This window comes from Tetranychus urticae, chromosome 2, assembly GCF_039701765.1.
Source record: "Tetranychus urticae isolate SD_2017Ah chromosome 2, NJAU_TeUrti_SD_1.0, whole genome shotgun sequence".
Classification (NCBI taxonomy): domain Eukaryota; kingdom Metazoa; phylum Arthropoda; class Arachnida; order Trombidiformes; family Tetranychidae; genus Tetranychus; species Tetranychus urticae.
This window is the reverse complement of record NC_142959.1, coordinates 13,224,871-13,241,092: the sequence shown is the minus strand read 5'-3', so window position 1 is coordinate 13,241,092 and position 16,222 is coordinate 13,224,871. Positions and strand designations below refer to the sequence as shown.

The following is a 16,222-nucleotide window of genomic DNA, read 5'->3' as shown; positions in this document are numbered from 1 at the left end:
ACTGGTTTTCATCAATAATTCATTCTCAATCAGTATCTTTTGATTGCATTAGATCTTGTAAAGCAACAATGCTATTCAAATTTTAATAACCAATCAATAATCTAAACTGTAATTTCGATAAATTATTAATAGTTATTGATCGTTATCTAAATCACGCTCATCCTAGTAAAATGAGAGATTAATCTAGAAAAGCCAAAAGTTGGACTATTATAAATGCTTGCCGCGATTGCCCTTCGAAGCTAAATTTTCAAGTTAATAAGTTTTGCTCTGTCAAAAGGCACTGTTGGTCAATTTTCGAAAGCCGAACCGAATTTAAAACTGGATTAATGCATCATTGTTAAGCTGAAAATCGAGTGATTTTTAACATCATTCTATGGTTAAAATGATAAATATCGCGATTAAAAAAGATAATAGTTATATTAGCTTATCAAGTATCAAAAATATATTTAGCTTTAATGAAAATGATATTGATTTTATAATCATTAATAAAATATTCTCGCACGATTACGGGTGATAGATAAGCTTTTTGAAGAAATAACACAAATTTTTAATGCAATGCTGATTCTACAGGCATTTGATGAAATTAGTTATTAGACGTCCGATGTCTTCTTGATCCGGGTATTGAATAACGAGGCTTATAGAGATCATCTTCGTCATATCTCTGTGAGCTATAAGTATCACTCCTGGAAAGTTTCAGAATAAGAACAATAAGATTAGATTTAAATATCGATAAAATTATTGCTCAAGCATTACTTACTTTCTTTTGTTACTAGATTGACTTTTCCTTGACTTGGAGTCCTCAGTATTGTGCCTTGAACTTGCTGGCGATGACTCTCTTGAACCTTTTGGCTCTTTTTTAATCTTTGGAATAACATATTTAGGTTTTTGAACGTTTTCAGACGGTTTTTCTGTTTTTGTTTCCGTTTTCGATTTAGCATCCTTTTCGGGATCTTCGGATTTTTTGGGGGTAGCCATAAGTTCTTTTACTGAACCCTTAGGCCTCTCTTGAAATCGAATATCAAAAACTGGAGCATTCGGAGCAGACCGAATAACTTCAAATTCATGTTTCACTGTTTTTGCGGGTTGGCTCGGTTGGGCTGGTTGAGCTGGTTGTGCTGGTTGTGCTGGTTGAGCTGGTTGAGTTGGCTGAGCGATTGTTTTTTTCTTGCTTTGACTAAGTTCATCACAAACCCAAGAAGGTGAATCGTTTTCTTTCTTGGTTTGCACATCGCCGACTTTTTCTACTTTTACCATTTTTGCTGTTCTTTCCACTTTTTCCGTTTTTCCACTTTTTTCTAACTTTACTACCTTTTCCAAATTATCTGTCTTTTCTGATTTTTGTATATTTTCTACTTTTTCTACCTTTTCTACTTTTACTGCCTTTTCTACTTTTTCTACTTTTTCCATTTTTTCTACCTTTTCTGTCTTTTCTGTCTTTTCTATCTTTTCTTCAGAGCTTCCTGTCTTGCTTTTCAATTCATCAGCTTCTTCCACACTTGATATGCTCATAGGATCATCAAAATCAGACAAGTCACTGGTATGTGCTGAACTAACATCAGAAAGTAAATCTGTTGCGACTGGCTCGGAACTTCCTTTTGACTTTTCTTTGTCTTGGTTTTCTTTTCTCGTCTCCTTTTCTTCTTTTTTAGATTCATCTTTGTTAGACAATGAAGGATAAGACACTGATAAAGATGGTTCTGGAGATTTGGGCTCATTCTTAATTAAAGTCGCCTTGTCATTGATTTCTGAAGAAGGAGTTGTAGATGATCCTAAGTGGGCAAATGGACGCTCAGGAGGAGGTGAAGTTGAGGTACCCCAATCAATAGGTACTGCTCTTTGTTCATCAGTACTTTGTTTACCTTCTTTACTTATGTGTCCATATATATTGGCTTGAGATTTAGATTTATTATCTGGAGATTTTGATTTATTTTCAGGTGATTTAGAAGTGTTTTCTTCAAAGAAATGCGGAGAATTACTATCTTCTCCTGATATAAGAGATGTTGGACTGGGTGCAGGAGGAATAGAGTCGTCACTCTCATTATCAGATGGTCCTGAAGTTGGTGGTGACAATGAGTGCGATGAGACCAGTGATGGTGACAGTGAAGGGATTTGTTTTTTTTCTGGTTTAACTTCATTCCAATTGTCTGAAATCCACAATGATTTATCGTCCTTTGGTTCCTTTTTGGCTGGTGGAGTTTCATTTCCAGGCCAAACTATCTGTTCTTCTTTAGTAACAGGTTCTTCTACCTTGATTCCAAGATAATCTTGAACATGCGAATCTATCCGACTTAACATGTATGTTGTTGCTTTCTGAGCGATAACTTGGTCTACAAGATGTTGAATTGTAGCAATAACATTATCAGACCTATGATTGAAAAGTGGTTATTAGAACAAAATGAATCTAAAGATTTCAGTTTGACAAAAAAAAACAAATCATATCAACTTACTCAGTGAGTGATCTTCTCAATTTTTCTCTAAGTTGATTTCTATTTAATGATGCATCCCAGGTTAAGCTTTCCAGATAGTTTTTCACTTTACCATCAATTTTTTGTCTTAGATTTTCGAAAGCTGGCTACGATTAATAAAAATTTGGTAAAGAAACAATGAATAAAAGTATGAAGAGTAAGATAATAATAAAAAATACTTATAAACTAACTTACCCTTGTGTCAACAGCTGAAAGGCATTCTTTCCGAAATTCATCAAATACTCCACGAGCTTTTAGGTCATTAACAATCTTTTCAATGTCATCATTCATGGTAAATGAAAATACACTTCAATAACAATCAAATAACAATCAAAACAAATATATAATGATCATTTTAATCTTGATTATTTACATTCATTTTTCAAACAGCTTTACTTTATAGTCTTTAACCCAGTTACGGGAATAAGGGATACATTGTATGCTACTTTTTGTAACCAAAATATGGTTGCATACTTTGCTGCCATCTATTACACTTTTTAACAGTACATACCAAAATTATTTAAATACAATAAAAATGAAAGGTTAATGATTTATCCTTTGATCTTTATCCTTAATCAATGCTTCAATTTTAGTGCAGATGTTTAATCTATTGTCAATCAAAATAATTCCTAACATATTTCTTAAGTTAAATATCAATAGCTAACCCATTGGAATAAATATTTCTGAAATCTATTTTATTGAGTATTTCATTCTTGTATAATTTTGTATTCAACCCTATCGACGTGTATAAAGTCACTGGACTCCTAATCATGAAACGACAAATGGAAGCACCTTTGGATAACTCTTTTTGGTTAGTCAACACAGAACAAAAAATTTGCAAGAATGAAAATAAAACGGTGAGAAAATTTTTCATGAATATTTGAAATTGTGTGCACTTTGAAAAAGTCGTTGATATTGTTGAACTTTTTCTCAATAAATCGATCGAAAAAAGCTCCTTTATACCCTGCTTTCATACAATGATTATTAATTCAAGTTGAAACGATTAAATAAAGATACTTGATTATAAGTGAAGCTTTGAACCTAGAATCGCTTCACTAAACCGCTTTTATTCAACAAAATTTTTAAAGAAGTTTAAAATGAGCGCCTGTTTTGTTGCTATAGTAATCCCTCGCAAATGTTTCGCTGGTAGGCTCCTCAATAGTAAAGCCTGGATACCATTTTAACCCTGAACATATTTTTAAGATTGATTACTTTTTTGTTGTTAAATTTTTCTCTTAACAATCTTTTGATTTTTTGTTAATCTTCAATTTTCTTTGATATATTTCTGTGGTAGAGGTTAGATCATTACCACTTCATCATGTCAACTGCTGAAGGTATGTATTTTTATCGTAATCGATTTGTTTACTTTTATTCACTATCACTATCGATATTCTGATATTTTTTAATGTTTCCAATTTTCACCATTGCTAATCGTTTTTTGTTTATTACATATCTTTATTATAATTTTTCTGACCTTTTCCCTCAAATTAAATTTCAGATGATATTAGTGAACAAAATCAGTATCCAGTCGAATCCACTAACATGAAACTGGTGAAAGTGGTGCCACTACCTCATGCTAGGTCTGAGGTTTGGGCATATTTCGGGTTTATTGCTGGGGATGATGGAGAAATTCAAGACAAGAAGAAAGTGGTCTGTAAGTTATGTGCTACAACCTTGTCTTATTCTGGTAACACGACAAATCTATTCACCCATTTGAAAGCCCTTCACCCAGAAGCTACTCCTGCTAAACTGGCCCCAACATCAAAACCCATCCGCGGCAAAAAAGGAAAGTTCAAGTTTATTGGTTATCAAGCTGGGGATAGTGTCGACAATGAGAACCCTCAAGAGTATATTGTCAGAGCTATCACTTTTGGAGAGAATGAGTCAAGTTCAATGCCTGTTTCCTTTTTAGAAGATGATACACAGCTCAACACAACAGAACAGCAGAACAGTGATGCAAATGCAGTGGATAGTATTATTTTATCCTCTTCTACTAGTTTGCCTAACATGGACACTTCCAACGCGGAAGTTGATACATCTAACGAAGTTAGCCCAGAGAATGTCCCGTTGTTGTCTTGTGACGATATTACCAACGCAATTGTTAATATGCTTGTGGAAGACTGTCGGCCCATTTGTTTGACCCAAGGTAAAGGATTTGCAGCTTTGATAAAGTTTCTAGCTCCTGGATACAAAATACCTGATTCACCTAAATTGAAAACTTTAGTCAAGAAACGTCATAAAGAAATCCAGCGTACACTGATTTTAAGAGGGCTTAATGATGAAGATCAGTAAATTTACTAGTTTAATCATTTCCTGTTATCATCAAGACGGATGTATTATTAGATCTACTTATTTTTTGGATTATAAAAAATCAGCCTGACATCGACGTTTAATCATCAGCATTTTTACAATCATGACCCAAACGTTCATCTCTCTCATATTCTTAACCATCATCGTCTCCATCTTCACCACTATTAAAATAAAGTGAATAAATTAAACACTGATTCGTAATTTTTCCAGGCAATCACAGGTTGATAGTAAAATTTTTCAAAAATTAATCCTTGAATCTCTTTTCAGCTACAAAAATAGTTGTAAATTAATCATTGGATTAATATATTGCATGTATTATCTTCATTATAACTTATATTTGTATTTCTTGAAAAACAGTCTAAATATTGACATTTGCACTTTGTTTTGTAAAGCTATACTTGACCAATCAACTTTGGTCACCTTCGCGTCAACCGTCAAATTAAACTATACAAGTTAAATTAAGAGTTATATCAAATATCATTGACCTGCTTAATATTAGTCAACACTCACAATAAAACAAGACAAATCTTAAAAAAAAGTCTTAATAATTACTAACAATTGTTGAGCCAAATACACAAGACAATCAATACTAAAATTAAGCCAAATTAAAATAGATAAACCTAATAAGTTAATAAATCAAACCAAATAGCCTAAATGCAATATAAGATACTAATGGAAATTAAAAAGGTGAAAACTTGAATTGACACTCGACTTGCAGTTAATAGTTGATATACGTGAAAGCAATTGTATTGATAGGTGTAATAGGAGTGAAAAGCGCAATAAATGAACAATTAAATATAATAATAATTTGAAAAGAGACATAATTATGATCATAATAATAAATAATAGGAATGATAATACAAAAAGGCAGAAACATTGTCAATTGTAAAAAGGTAAAAACAAACATTACCAAAAAGGATCAACTCTACTCACTATTGGCTGTTGATTTTAAGCACATACTCTTATCATCATTACAAGAGTCGATCCTATACCAAATGTAGCTCCTCCTTATCATCATCATCACCATCATCATGATTGTTAACAAAAAAAAGAGCATCATTTCCTTTTCCTTCTTCATCAACATATTTTGATTATCAAAGCAAGAAAAAGCAAAAGAGCAAAGCAACAAAAAAAAACAACATCGACAAGAGGAGAAACAAGGAAACACACAAAGTAAAAGTGTACCAACAGATTGATCACAATTTGTCTTACAAAACTAAATTTAAAAGGCATCATCATCATCATCCATGATGATACAGAATGAAAGATGAAAAGAAAGGCTAAAAAAGATGAAAGTAAAAAAAAACACAAAACTCACTTATCCTCTTTCAGTAACAACAACATCATCATATGGATTGATTCCCATAGCATTAACAGGCTGACATAGTGGCAAATTATTTGCAATAACAGGGAGAATGGATGATGAAAATGATGAAGATGAAGGTGGGGATGATGTGAGGAGGATCATTTGGTTACAACATTTGAAACCTCAGTTTAGTTACTGGCTTCTGGAAACAAATGATGCAGGAATGGGATGAAGATAATGAAGAAGAGACTGAGGAACATTAGAGTCTCATCATCATTTTTAATCATCATCATCATTCTTTCGTCACTTTCTTGGTTATCATCATGAGATCCTGTGATTGGCTCCACAAGATGAGAGAGAGATAAAGAAAGGTAACAAAAACCCAGTGATGATCATGATCATCCCTTTCAATGATAAAGATGAAGAAAGGAACTCAAGCCAATCTTTTTTTGCTTTCTTCATTCTTCTCTCTCTCTCTTCTCATCATTTACTTTTCATCAAGATAGTTAGACAGGTAAATATTATAAAGCAAATTGTTAGAGAAATGGATGATAGAAATAGGATGATCATGATGATCAGTAAGATGATATAATTTGATGATATGCTTTTTTAACCTCACCAAGAATGAAAATGTTGTTGGATTTTGCTCAATCCAAGTTGATGTTGTTATATTTTTGTTGATCTCATCAAGGAGAGAGTTAACAGTCAATCCTATAAGAATATATATATCAACAATTTAAAGATAATAATCTATTCAAATATCATCATTTTCAATATTTTTCATCATCTTTCTTTCCCTTTGCGCCATCATCATCATCTTTTTGCGTTTACAATCAAATCTACTTTCCTTCAATTTTGTTTGTTTACATCTTCAATCTCTCTATTGACTTGTCTTCAATCACTTATCAACCATTGATTTAAAGTTCACAACTAAATCATCATCTTGTTCATCATTTACAGATTTACATTTTCATTTTAACTTTCAAGCAAACCTTAAATCGCAAAGGTAAGTTCAATGTTTCTTTACAATTTTTCATTAAACATTATAATAGTTAAGCAACAACAACATTCAATTCCAGTCAACATTAAACAACATTTAGTTTGATTGCAAGTTTAGTTATTTGGTTCAATTGTGTGTTCAACTTTAAGATAATTCAATATTTTAATCGAGTCAACTCTTGATCGTTTCTGTGTTGGTTAATTTTGTTTTTGTCGTCTTTACAATTACAGTTGAATGTGCACATTGAATGGGACAACAAGATGAATCCCAGTAAATCCATATTAATGGAGATTCCCTGTTAAACCTATGGAAAAACGTAAGACTCAAAAAAAGTGACAAAATTAATTCAATCGGTTCATCCAATTACTTATTGATTGCTATTCATTTTAGTTTTCATTATTTAATAATCTATCATTTTGTCTATCATAATAACATCAACAATCATGAAATTAACAATCCAACAATCGTAACCATATTTAAAACCCTTTTAACGTTTATAACAATCAACTTTAACCAAACCAAATACACCTTCAATGTTAATAGGAGACAGACTTCTTGATATTCCTTGTCGTGTTTGCGGCGATCGTAGTTCAGGTAAACATTACGGTATTTACTCATGTGACGGTAAGTTGATCACTTGATTGGCCTTAAACACATTAATCTAATTGATGTACAATTGCTTTGTTTAGGTTGCTCTGGATTTTTTAAACGAAGTATTCATCGTAATCGTGTTTATACTTGTAAAGCTCAAGGGGAAGCTCATTCAAAGTGTCCAATTGATAAAACTCATCGCAATCAATGTCGAGCTTGTAGACTCAAGAAATGCTTTGAAGCTCAAATGAATAAAGATGGTAAGTTCACATTTTCACACCTTAACTGACATTTCGATATTCTTGATCACATCCCAGTCTACATTTACATGATTATGAATAAGATTTAAACTTGAACTCAGTCCGGTAACAAATCAAACTAGACTAGCATCGATAAGTTGATTAATCTGAAATCTTCCGATTGCCATTCAATCAAGTCTGCAGCTCCAAAGAAACGAAACGAACCAATCCAATGTGACATTGCATTTAATTTTTATGGGTAAATGTGAAAATGAAAATCTCTGAAGTCGTGTGAAGTGAAGTCTTATGAATCTTTACATTCCAAAATTGATAAACACAGCAAATTAATTCACGAGTAGGTTTAAAGTAGATTTAGATTAACTTACAAATTGTTAGAAAATTAAAGAAAAGAAAATAATTCAGAGATGAAAGATCTGAATAATTGAACTCTAATTGATGGAAAATTGATTGAAACAAATGAAAAAAGCCAAAAGTAATCAAACTGAAAACAATGACTTTAACATTTAACAAATTAGAGGGAGCCACGAAAAAAATTAATCGCAATTTTTAATCTCAATTAGCTTAATTTCAAGCAAAAAATGAACAATAACAAGATAGTGATTCGTCAAAATTCATCTCTGAATTACAATGAGCAATGATCTGATTGAAAATTATCATTGGTGTTAAAACAGCAATATCAATAAAAATCAAACTTTTATTGAAACAAAGTTAACAAATTTTCAGTTCTCATGTCTTCATTACAATGTAACTATAAAAGGTTCAATCTTTAAGAAAGGTAAAACTCGAACTAATAAGTCAAATTATTGATCAACATCACAATTAGTAGAGGATATTTTGTCAATTAAGAGGAAACTTTCCTTTGACTAATCATTAAGCCAAAAAGTCATTTAGTTTTTTGCCGTTACTGTAATTATTGTAAATTATTGTAACCAAAGAAACAATGAAAATGATTGAAAAACAAAAAAAAAGATGTAAAATTGAATCAAAATTGTAAACAGAAGGTTAATTTTTCTCTATTGACAATTGATTAGCTGCTTTGAACTACATAAGATGATAATCCTGCATCACTTGAATTGATACAAAAATGGATTGAAAATTAAATGTAAAATGGGACAAAAAAGCCAAGTTAAACATTGAAAGTTGAACTGATGCTTGAGATTGTACAAGATTAAATATCAAATGTAAGTGTTAAAATGAATGGGTGCGACAAAGATGAGGATAAAGATGAAATGGTGAAAATGAAGAAGAAGATGAAGAAAAGTAAAAGTGAAAGGAAACTTTTTGATCCATCTAATATAATTGGATTAACGGTCATCAAGTTAACCAGGTTAAAAGGTATAAGGTCAACTGATACCTCTTCACGGCTTATCATCTTGAACAACATCATCTTTGGTCTCTCTTTGATGTTGTTGATCATGATCATCATCCATATAAAAAGGTTGTTAAAGCAAGACTTTGAATGTTCATCTTTTCAACTGAAGTAACGGTAAATCCAACCATGGGAATGAAACCATCAGTTGTTGAAGCAACCTTTATCAACATCAATATATTACAAAGTGCATCTCTCTTCCCTCTTTTTTTTCATCCTAATCATCATCTCAGTCTAAGACAAGGAAAGATAAAAAGATTCCCATTATTCAGGGAAACCATTTTTTCTCCTCTTCTTCACAAGATTCGGATGATTGAGTTGCAATGTAATTTAGAGTCTGAGCTTGAAATAGGGGTTCATCTTGATCTTCCCAGTTTACATGATGCCGCAAGGATTCACCTTGATGTAGACCAAAATTATGAAAAGTTTAACTCTATTTTTTTGCGTCTCTTTTCATCCTTTTTTACATCCTCATCACTTTGATGTTACTTTTTTACTGATCACGCCTTATTCCTCCTCCTTTTTACCTCTCATTTTGTTTCCCTCATGCTTTGATTGTTTTAACTGTTCAGTAGCTTTATCATCATGGATTAACTGATCCTTCATCTTCATCTTTTTTTTGCTGTTCCGCATCACTCAACTCTCTTGTTAATATGTTAATTCCGGGTGAATCTAACAAATCGCACTTTTGTTTTCAAAGGTCGCCTTATTGTTAACTTCCCACGAATTGTACAAATGTTATTTAATCATCATCTAATCAATTGGTAATCATCTTGTATCAACTTTGAATGCTTAAGGCCATTGAAAGTCCACTTTTGTTTGCCCACTTTCAGTAAAAGTGAAAACCTCAAACCAGAAGTGAATGGAAACCAATTTTTATTATCAACTCACATTCAATGATAACACTGAATTTTGTCTCTCTTTTCTTGATTTAACCTTTCAAGTAAACTCAATCATTATCAATATCAATCAGGTTAAGATCAGGGTAAAGGATAAAGCAAACAAAAGTAACAATTACATTAAAAGTGAGGTTCAATTGGTAAAACAAATCAATGGTTTTCCCAATGAAAGCCAATGGTTAGTGTTAAATCAACTGTACAGATCTGAAATGTTTCAAACAATCAAGACTTCTTGCTTCGACTATTTCAACTCTTTGTTAATCAAACTGTAAACCTTGAATAATTTAATGATTGTTATAAGATGAGCAGCTAAAGGTGTAAGTACTAAAAGCAAAAAGGTAAACATTAATGTTGATGCAAAATGAACATGTTAATGGTTATGAATGTAATATATTTATAATTATCTTCATTTATCATTTACTTTTTTCATTTTATTCAGTTTCAATTAACTGTTAATCAATTGATTAATAAATACAAAATATAAATGTTTTTAATGGATGACAAAAATAATGAAGAAACAAAGAAAGAGAAGTAAAAAAATTGGATCCAAATTTTTGAGCTTTTCAAGTAGCTTTACCTTATGAAACGCAAAATATCATTCATAAGTTATCTTTATCACGCTAACTTGTCCAAACTTATTACTTTTCTTGTTTCGACGTTCAATTGTTATAATCATTTATGACTCTAAATTGTAGTTAAATGTTCAAACATTGGCGAGACACGAATCTTCATGATTCATTTGATGATTATAATGCTCATCCTAATGACGATTTAACGTTGTTGTTAAACACAAAAAGATGAACCCAAAACAAAAACAAAAACATTACCCAAAAAAAAACTGAACATCAACCTTTAATTGTAGCTTATGAATGATGATGATGAGGTGATGATGAGAAGCAAAAAAGTCACAAATTCATCTAAAGATGAACTTTCTGGTTATGATAATAAACATTGATTGATCAAAAGACTTGAGTTTTTTGGTTGGCATTTCAGTTTTGCATTTTCATCTCTTTACAATTCATTTTGTCTCATTTATTTCACCTCATTATTATCATGTTTTACTGAGGGATAAATAGATGTGTAAATGTGTTGAATGTTAACAAAGGATTAAATAATATTAACGGTTAATAGAAGAGGTAAAGTTTAATGTAATTATGATGATATTAATGTAATGGTGATGGATAGAGTGTTGGGTAAATAGACAGTTTTTTGATTGTCTAGTATTTGCTTCAATGACTCTTTGGTGGAGTTGAACAGTCAGTTAAACAATCAACATTTGAAGAACCAATTAACATGAATATAACATTGATAATAAAGAGTTTTATTCAATTGGACAAATGATAATGATCATGTCTTTTTTTATACAGATTGAAATATAAAAACAACTGATCCAGAGAAGAGGTTAGAGTCACTGTTTGCACAATTAAAAGCATTCAAATGCAAACTATCAAGTAACACTAAGCCATTTAACATTAATAAATACGGAAGTATTAAGCCTATATTTGACCTCATCTTTTATCACTTATCATCATCATCCTGATTTATCCTTAACTTCATCCCTGGCTTCGTCCCTTTCATTTTTTGCCTCTTCTCTTCCTATACACAAAAAAATGAGGTTCCTGTTTGTTGTTATAGGATGTTACAAGTGTTGAATTGATAATTCAAATGTAATGGAATTTAAAATTAATAGTTTACTAATCAGTTCAATTTAAAACGGTTATAATCCATAGTTAGACGGATTATTTTAAGCCTTTTGAATTTCGCTCCTTAATAAAGTTGTGGAGGGAAAAGGCTTATGACTTATGCAAATCATGTTTTTTTTGTCTCAAATTGAAAAGTGTTGATTTATTTATTGTTGATATTTTATTGATATCATCCATATTATTGATATCATTGATATTTTATTGATATGTGGTTTAAGTGAAATAAATGTGGTGGGGAAACTGTTAAGTTATGAGTTTAATTAAAATGGTTAAATTGAAGAAAGCTTTACGATTCTTCCAGCCTGAGTTTCTTTACCATTTTCATCTTTTGTTTTGATTTCTATCTGTGATCTTTTGAATTGTTAATGTCATTATCGATTGTTTGGATCTTTGTGGTCAACCGTAAGTAAGTAATTTAGATCAACTATTAAAATTGTGAGCGTTGGAATGGCTTACAAGTCCATTAGAAGGTTGCTCTGTTTCGCATTAAAAAGTAAAAAGATATCTTTACTTACATTTCTTGGAAATGAAAAACTCAATTTTTCATGTATAAAGCTATGAGAAGGAGAAAAATTCTATATTCTTAAGAATTGTGAGACTTTTATAGGGTTTATCTTACCTTCTGATATAAAGTTAAGTTACAGTATTTTAACGCTATAAACATTATCTTCTGCTTTTAAATCAGTCACAAATGTTCATCTTTTATCGGCTTACTTTTTCACTCGTGAAAAACCTATTGAACCATTTCATTGATTTATCAGCCTACAAATTGAAACAATAACGTTAGATTATTCAACTGTATCTAAATTTTGTATTTACTCAATTTTAATTAATCTGATTTCTTTTTTCTTTTCTAACTGATCACTAGCTGTACAACATGAAAGAGGACCACGTAAACCAAAGTTGAAAGAAGGTTCATCGTCAGCATCATCGATAGAAAGTCATCAAGGTCTTCATCATCATTCTCACCATATTTCACATCATCACCATCATCATCTTCATCACCATTCACGGTCTTCTCCTTCATCAGTTGGAAATACAATAACTAAACCCTTCCCAATCAAATTGGAAGGACGATTGCTAAGCAAACTACACCATCATCATCACCAACAGCATTCCCTTCAACAATCACATCGACAATCTTCACCAGTTATTCAAATAACTTCACTGAATTCAGGAGGATCTCACCCTCATTCTCATCCTCCTCCACCTCCTCAATCACTACCTCCACCTCCACCACCTCTTGTTTCAGTATCAACTAACGGTTCTACGGTTGAGATGAATGACCCAACATTGAATGGTGGCTCATCATCATCATCATCATTATTTGGATCTAATGGCACCACAAGTAAACCCTCAGATGTAAGCTTAACTTCAACATCATCTTCATCACACAATAGTGTTTCCACACCAACATCAACCTCATTCATCGATGAAACTGCCAATCATCCCGGATTACTTCAGATGCTGCTCAATGCTGAAAAGTCGCAAGAAGTTATCTGGTCAAATCTTCGTTACGCAGGTCCAGGTCACCCAATAACTCGCCCTAGTTTTCCATACATTGGTACAAATAACTTTGGACGGATTTTTGATGAATCAGGTTTACCCAATCCAGCATCTTTTATGATTCCTAGCTTTTTCTCCTCGTCTTGCCCTTTATTAACTGGGACCAATGTCATACCATTAACCAGTACAGGTGAAATTGCAAATGAAAGTGATCTCAAATCTCGCGAACCTGTTCCAAGGCCAATTCCAATAGCTCAACTATCAGCCCCATTAGCACATTTACCCAAACCATTTATTGGTCATTGGGATTCAGTTCAAGAAATAACTGCTCGACTACTTTTTATGGTTATCCGATGGATTAAAAGTTTACCAACATTCCGAACGTTATCCAAAAATGATCAGGTAAAATTCATTTCAAATCAGAGCAAATAAATAACAGAAAACAAATTTACTAATTATGTATTAATACAGCAAGTTTTACCACAATATTAGATTAATGTTTGACTTGTTTAATATTAGCTGTAAATCATTGTTTTGAGTATCAAATGACATTACAAAGAGAAGAGTGATTGAATCAATCCATCAACTTTAAATAATTAATTTTCTGCTTTACCGTTCCAATTGATCTTCCTTTTGTCTTGGGCAATTAAATAATTGTTTTACTTGATCAATGAAATGATTGAATAAATCTGTTCAATGGAGATAATAGAATGAAACCTTGTTTTCTTTTAATTTGCTTCTCCTATTTACTGGCAATTTGATAACAGCCATTTACTTCTCATCATTGAACATTACCTTGTAAACATCATTTCAGCTCTTTATCTCTATTCTTCCTTTGTTATCATCTCTTCTGTTCTTATTTTTCTTGTCTGCCTTTAATTGATTGCCTTGAGGCCAAACAAATGACCTTAATGGTCATCTTGATCTGTAATGGACGATGTTAGTATAAAAGGTGATGATACTGTTGTTACTTGTGGGCAGGGTAAGAATTAGTTAAATGTTGATAGTAAATCAATTAAGATGAGAAAAGGTTGGATCATGTGTAAAAGAGTAAAAGGAAGAAAAGGGAAGAAGAAAGACGATGATTGGTTAGAAGATATGAGACCTGGAAAAGTGGATGACTTTGAATGACTTGAATATATATCTGTTTCAAGATCTGAAGAGAAGCTTTTATCAGACATTCTCATTCCATTTGGAGTCACAATAGGAATCAGGAAGCATGAAACAACGATCAGAAAACTAAGTAGTAATCGAGGATGATCGAAGATGATGAACATGAAGATGATAAAAGATCCATCTGATCAAGAGTTAACATTGATATTGATGGAAAAGGCAAGCAAGAACAAAAAAAAGATGGTGTTAAATGTGTGATGATGCTTGAAGAGGGAGAGAGGAAAAAAGGAACACGAAAAGGTTTTATTGAACAAGAATGAGTTGCTTGGATGATGATGATGAATATGATGAAGGAGTTGAAAAATAGAACATCAAAGAATAGCATAAGAACATTCATCATAACGATAATCTTTCAACATATGGTATTTCACACGAATATAGCTATTACTTTGATAATAATATTATAACAAAACGGTAGCCCTTTCATTTTGTTGCTACTCATCTTTCATTCATTTTCAACTTCAATTACTCTTCTCTTTACCTTCCCTTTTCAATCCTTCATCTGGTAAAACAAAACATAATTGTAATTAAAATGATATGTTATGAAAAATAGAGGGCAAAAGTGTTAATCGGTTTACCAATAAAATTGCTGGAAATAATTTAAAATGACTCCGAATACTTCAAATTGAGTTTAGCTTTACTCCACTTTTTATATCATTCACATTGATGCACTAAATTAATGAATAATTTGATTTCTTTTCCTTGTAGATTACATTGCTTGAAGATTCTTGGAAAGATCTGTTTCTCTTGAATATGGCTCAATGGTCAGTTACCTTTGATGTCGTCTCACCAACCTCTCCTGGTGGACCAAGCTATGTTAATCGTGCAATAATCCAAAGTAAAGCAACTGATAACCCTGAGATGTCAATTGATGTGCAATATATTCAAGAGATAATGAGAAGATTCCGTCAATTATCACCTGATGGAACTGAATGCAGCTGTTTAAAAGCTGTTGTTCTTTTTCGACCAGGTAAGTTGATATAATTTAATCCACCGTATTTAGTCTCATTGAACTAATTTTTTTACTTTTTTATATCTTTTGTTTCCAACCAGAATCAATCCGTTTATGTGATGTTCATCCAGTTGAAATGCAACAAGATCAAGCTCAGTGTGTACTAAGTGATTATGTCAGACATAAATATCAACGCCAACCAACCAGATTCGGTCGATTATTATTAATTCTTCCTTGTCTCCGGACAATTTCATCAACAACGGTGGAGAAACTTTTCTTCCGTGAAACTATCGGAGAAATACCAATCGAGAAAATATTAGTAGATATGTATCACATGGAGAAAGCTGATGGTTAACTCTTCTCTTACTCCCAACTCTAGTCAATTGAAATTATGCCCATTTTAACTTATTTACATAATTTTTCTCTCGACCACTTTTCCACTTTTCCTTATTTGAACCTTTTCTTGCTTTCAATGGTCTCAGGATTGTGGGATTAACATCCTTTTATCTAGTTAATTTAAACAACTCATTAAAAAATGAACTTAATTGTATAGAATTCATCATTATATAATTTAGATTGTAACAATATTGACAAACTGATTTTGATCCTTTATCTAACATCTCATTACACTTTTTTGAAACTAGTAAAGTTTGAATTCTTTACATACATAAAGATATTAATAAGTATG

At 31.8% G+C, this 16,222-nt stretch overlaps 3 protein-coding genes across 5 annotated transcripts; 2 read left to right on the top strand and 1 right to left on the bottom strand.

Moving 5' to 3' along the window:
• Window positions 1–424: 424 nt before the first annotated feature.
• Window positions 425–2,888, bottom strand: LOC107369667 (uncharacterized). Its single transcript, XM_015937645.3, has 4 exons — window positions 2,661–2,888; window positions 2,448–2,572; window positions 758–2,365; window positions 425–683 (listed from the first exon to the last, which is right to left on the bottom strand). The coding sequence occupies exons 1-4, from the start codon at window positions 2,754–2,756 to the stop codon at window positions 584–586; spliced, it is 1,929 nt and encodes a 642-aa protein (XP_015793131.2). The 5' UTR covers window positions 2,757–2,888; the 3' UTR covers window positions 425–583.
• Window positions 2,889–3,023: 135 nt separating this feature from the next.
• Dref (DNA replication-related element factor) lies at window positions 3,024–5,237 on the top strand. Its single transcript, XM_015937674.3, has 3 exons — window positions 3,024–3,322; window positions 3,760–3,799; window positions 3,964–5,237. Exons 1-3 carry the CDS (start codon window positions 3,236–3,238, stop codon window positions 4,755–4,757), a joined length of 921 nt encoding a protein of 306 aa, XP_015793160.1. The 5' UTR covers window positions 3,024–3,235; the 3' UTR covers window positions 4,758–5,237.
• Window positions 5,238–6,500: 1,263 nt separating this feature from the next.
• Window positions 6,501–16,182, top strand: dsf (nuclear receptor dissatisfaction). 3 transcript variants are annotated; one of them, XM_015930576.3, is made up of 8 exons: window positions 6,501–6,595; window positions 7,042–7,087; window positions 7,312–7,397; window positions 7,625–7,705; window positions 7,771–7,932; window positions 12,772–13,811; window positions 15,291–15,552; window positions 15,636–16,182. In XM_015930576.3, the coding sequence occupies exons 3-8, from the start codon at window positions 7,388–7,390 to the stop codon at window positions 15,887–15,889; spliced, it is 1,809 nt and encodes a 602-aa protein (XP_015786062.2). In that variant the 5' UTR covers window positions 6,501–6,595; window positions 7,042–7,087; window positions 7,312–7,387; the 3' UTR covers window positions 15,890–16,182. The 3 variants fall into 3 exon arrangements, with proteins under 3 accessions (XP_015786062.2, XP_015786056.2, XP_015786069.2); XM_015930570.3 differs by lacking the exon at window positions 6,501–6,595 and having other exon boundaries at window positions 6,947–7,087; window positions 7,472–7,705; XM_015930583.3 differs by lacking the exons at window positions 6,501–6,595; window positions 7,042–7,087; window positions 7,312–7,397; window positions 7,625–7,705; window positions 7,771–7,932 and adding an exon at window positions 12,007–12,305 and having other exon boundaries at window positions 15,636–16,139.
• The last annotated feature ends 40 nt before the right edge of the window (window positions 16,183–16,222 follow it).

What these genes read in the sequence shown, in the direction of transcription:
- LOC107369667 (XM_015937645.3), bottom strand. Translation starts at nt 2,756, where the DNA reads ATGAATGATGACATTGAAAAGATTGTTAATGACCTAAAAGCTCGTGGA. An exon ending in TTTCAGCTGTTGACACAAGG is followed by an intron (nt 2,573 to 2,660) that starts GTAAGTTAGTTT and finishes TATTAATCGTAG; the next exon opens with CCAGCTTTCGAAAATCTAAG. An exon ending in TTGAGAAGATCACTCACTGA is followed by an intron (nt 2,366 to 2,447) that starts GTAAGTTGATAT and finishes TTTCAATCATAG; the next exon opens with GTCTGATAATGTTATTGCTA.
- Dref (XM_015937674.3), top strand. Translation starts at nt 3,236, where the DNA reads ATGAAACGACAAATGGAAGCACCTTTGGATAACTCTTTTTGGTTAGTC. An exon ending in GCAAGAATGAAAATAAAACG is followed by an intron (nt 3,323 to 3,759) that starts GTGAGAAAATTT and finishes TTTCTGTGGTAG; the next exon opens with AGGTTAGATCATTACCACTT. An exon ending in CATCATGTCAACTGCTGAAG is followed by an intron (nt 3,800 to 3,963) that starts GTATGTATTTTT and finishes ATTAAATTTCAG; the next exon opens with ATGATATTAGTGAACAAAAT.
- dsf (XM_015930576.3), top strand. An exon ending in AGCTCAAATGAATAAAGATG is followed by an intron (nt 7,933 to 12,771) that starts GTAAGTTCACAT and finishes ACTGATCACTAG; the next exon opens with CTGTACAACATGAAAGAGGA. An exon ending in TGTTGTTCTTTTTCGACCAG is followed by an intron (nt 15,553 to 15,635) that starts GTAAGTTGATAT and finishes GTTTCCAACCAG; the next exon opens with AATCAATCCGTTTATGTGAT.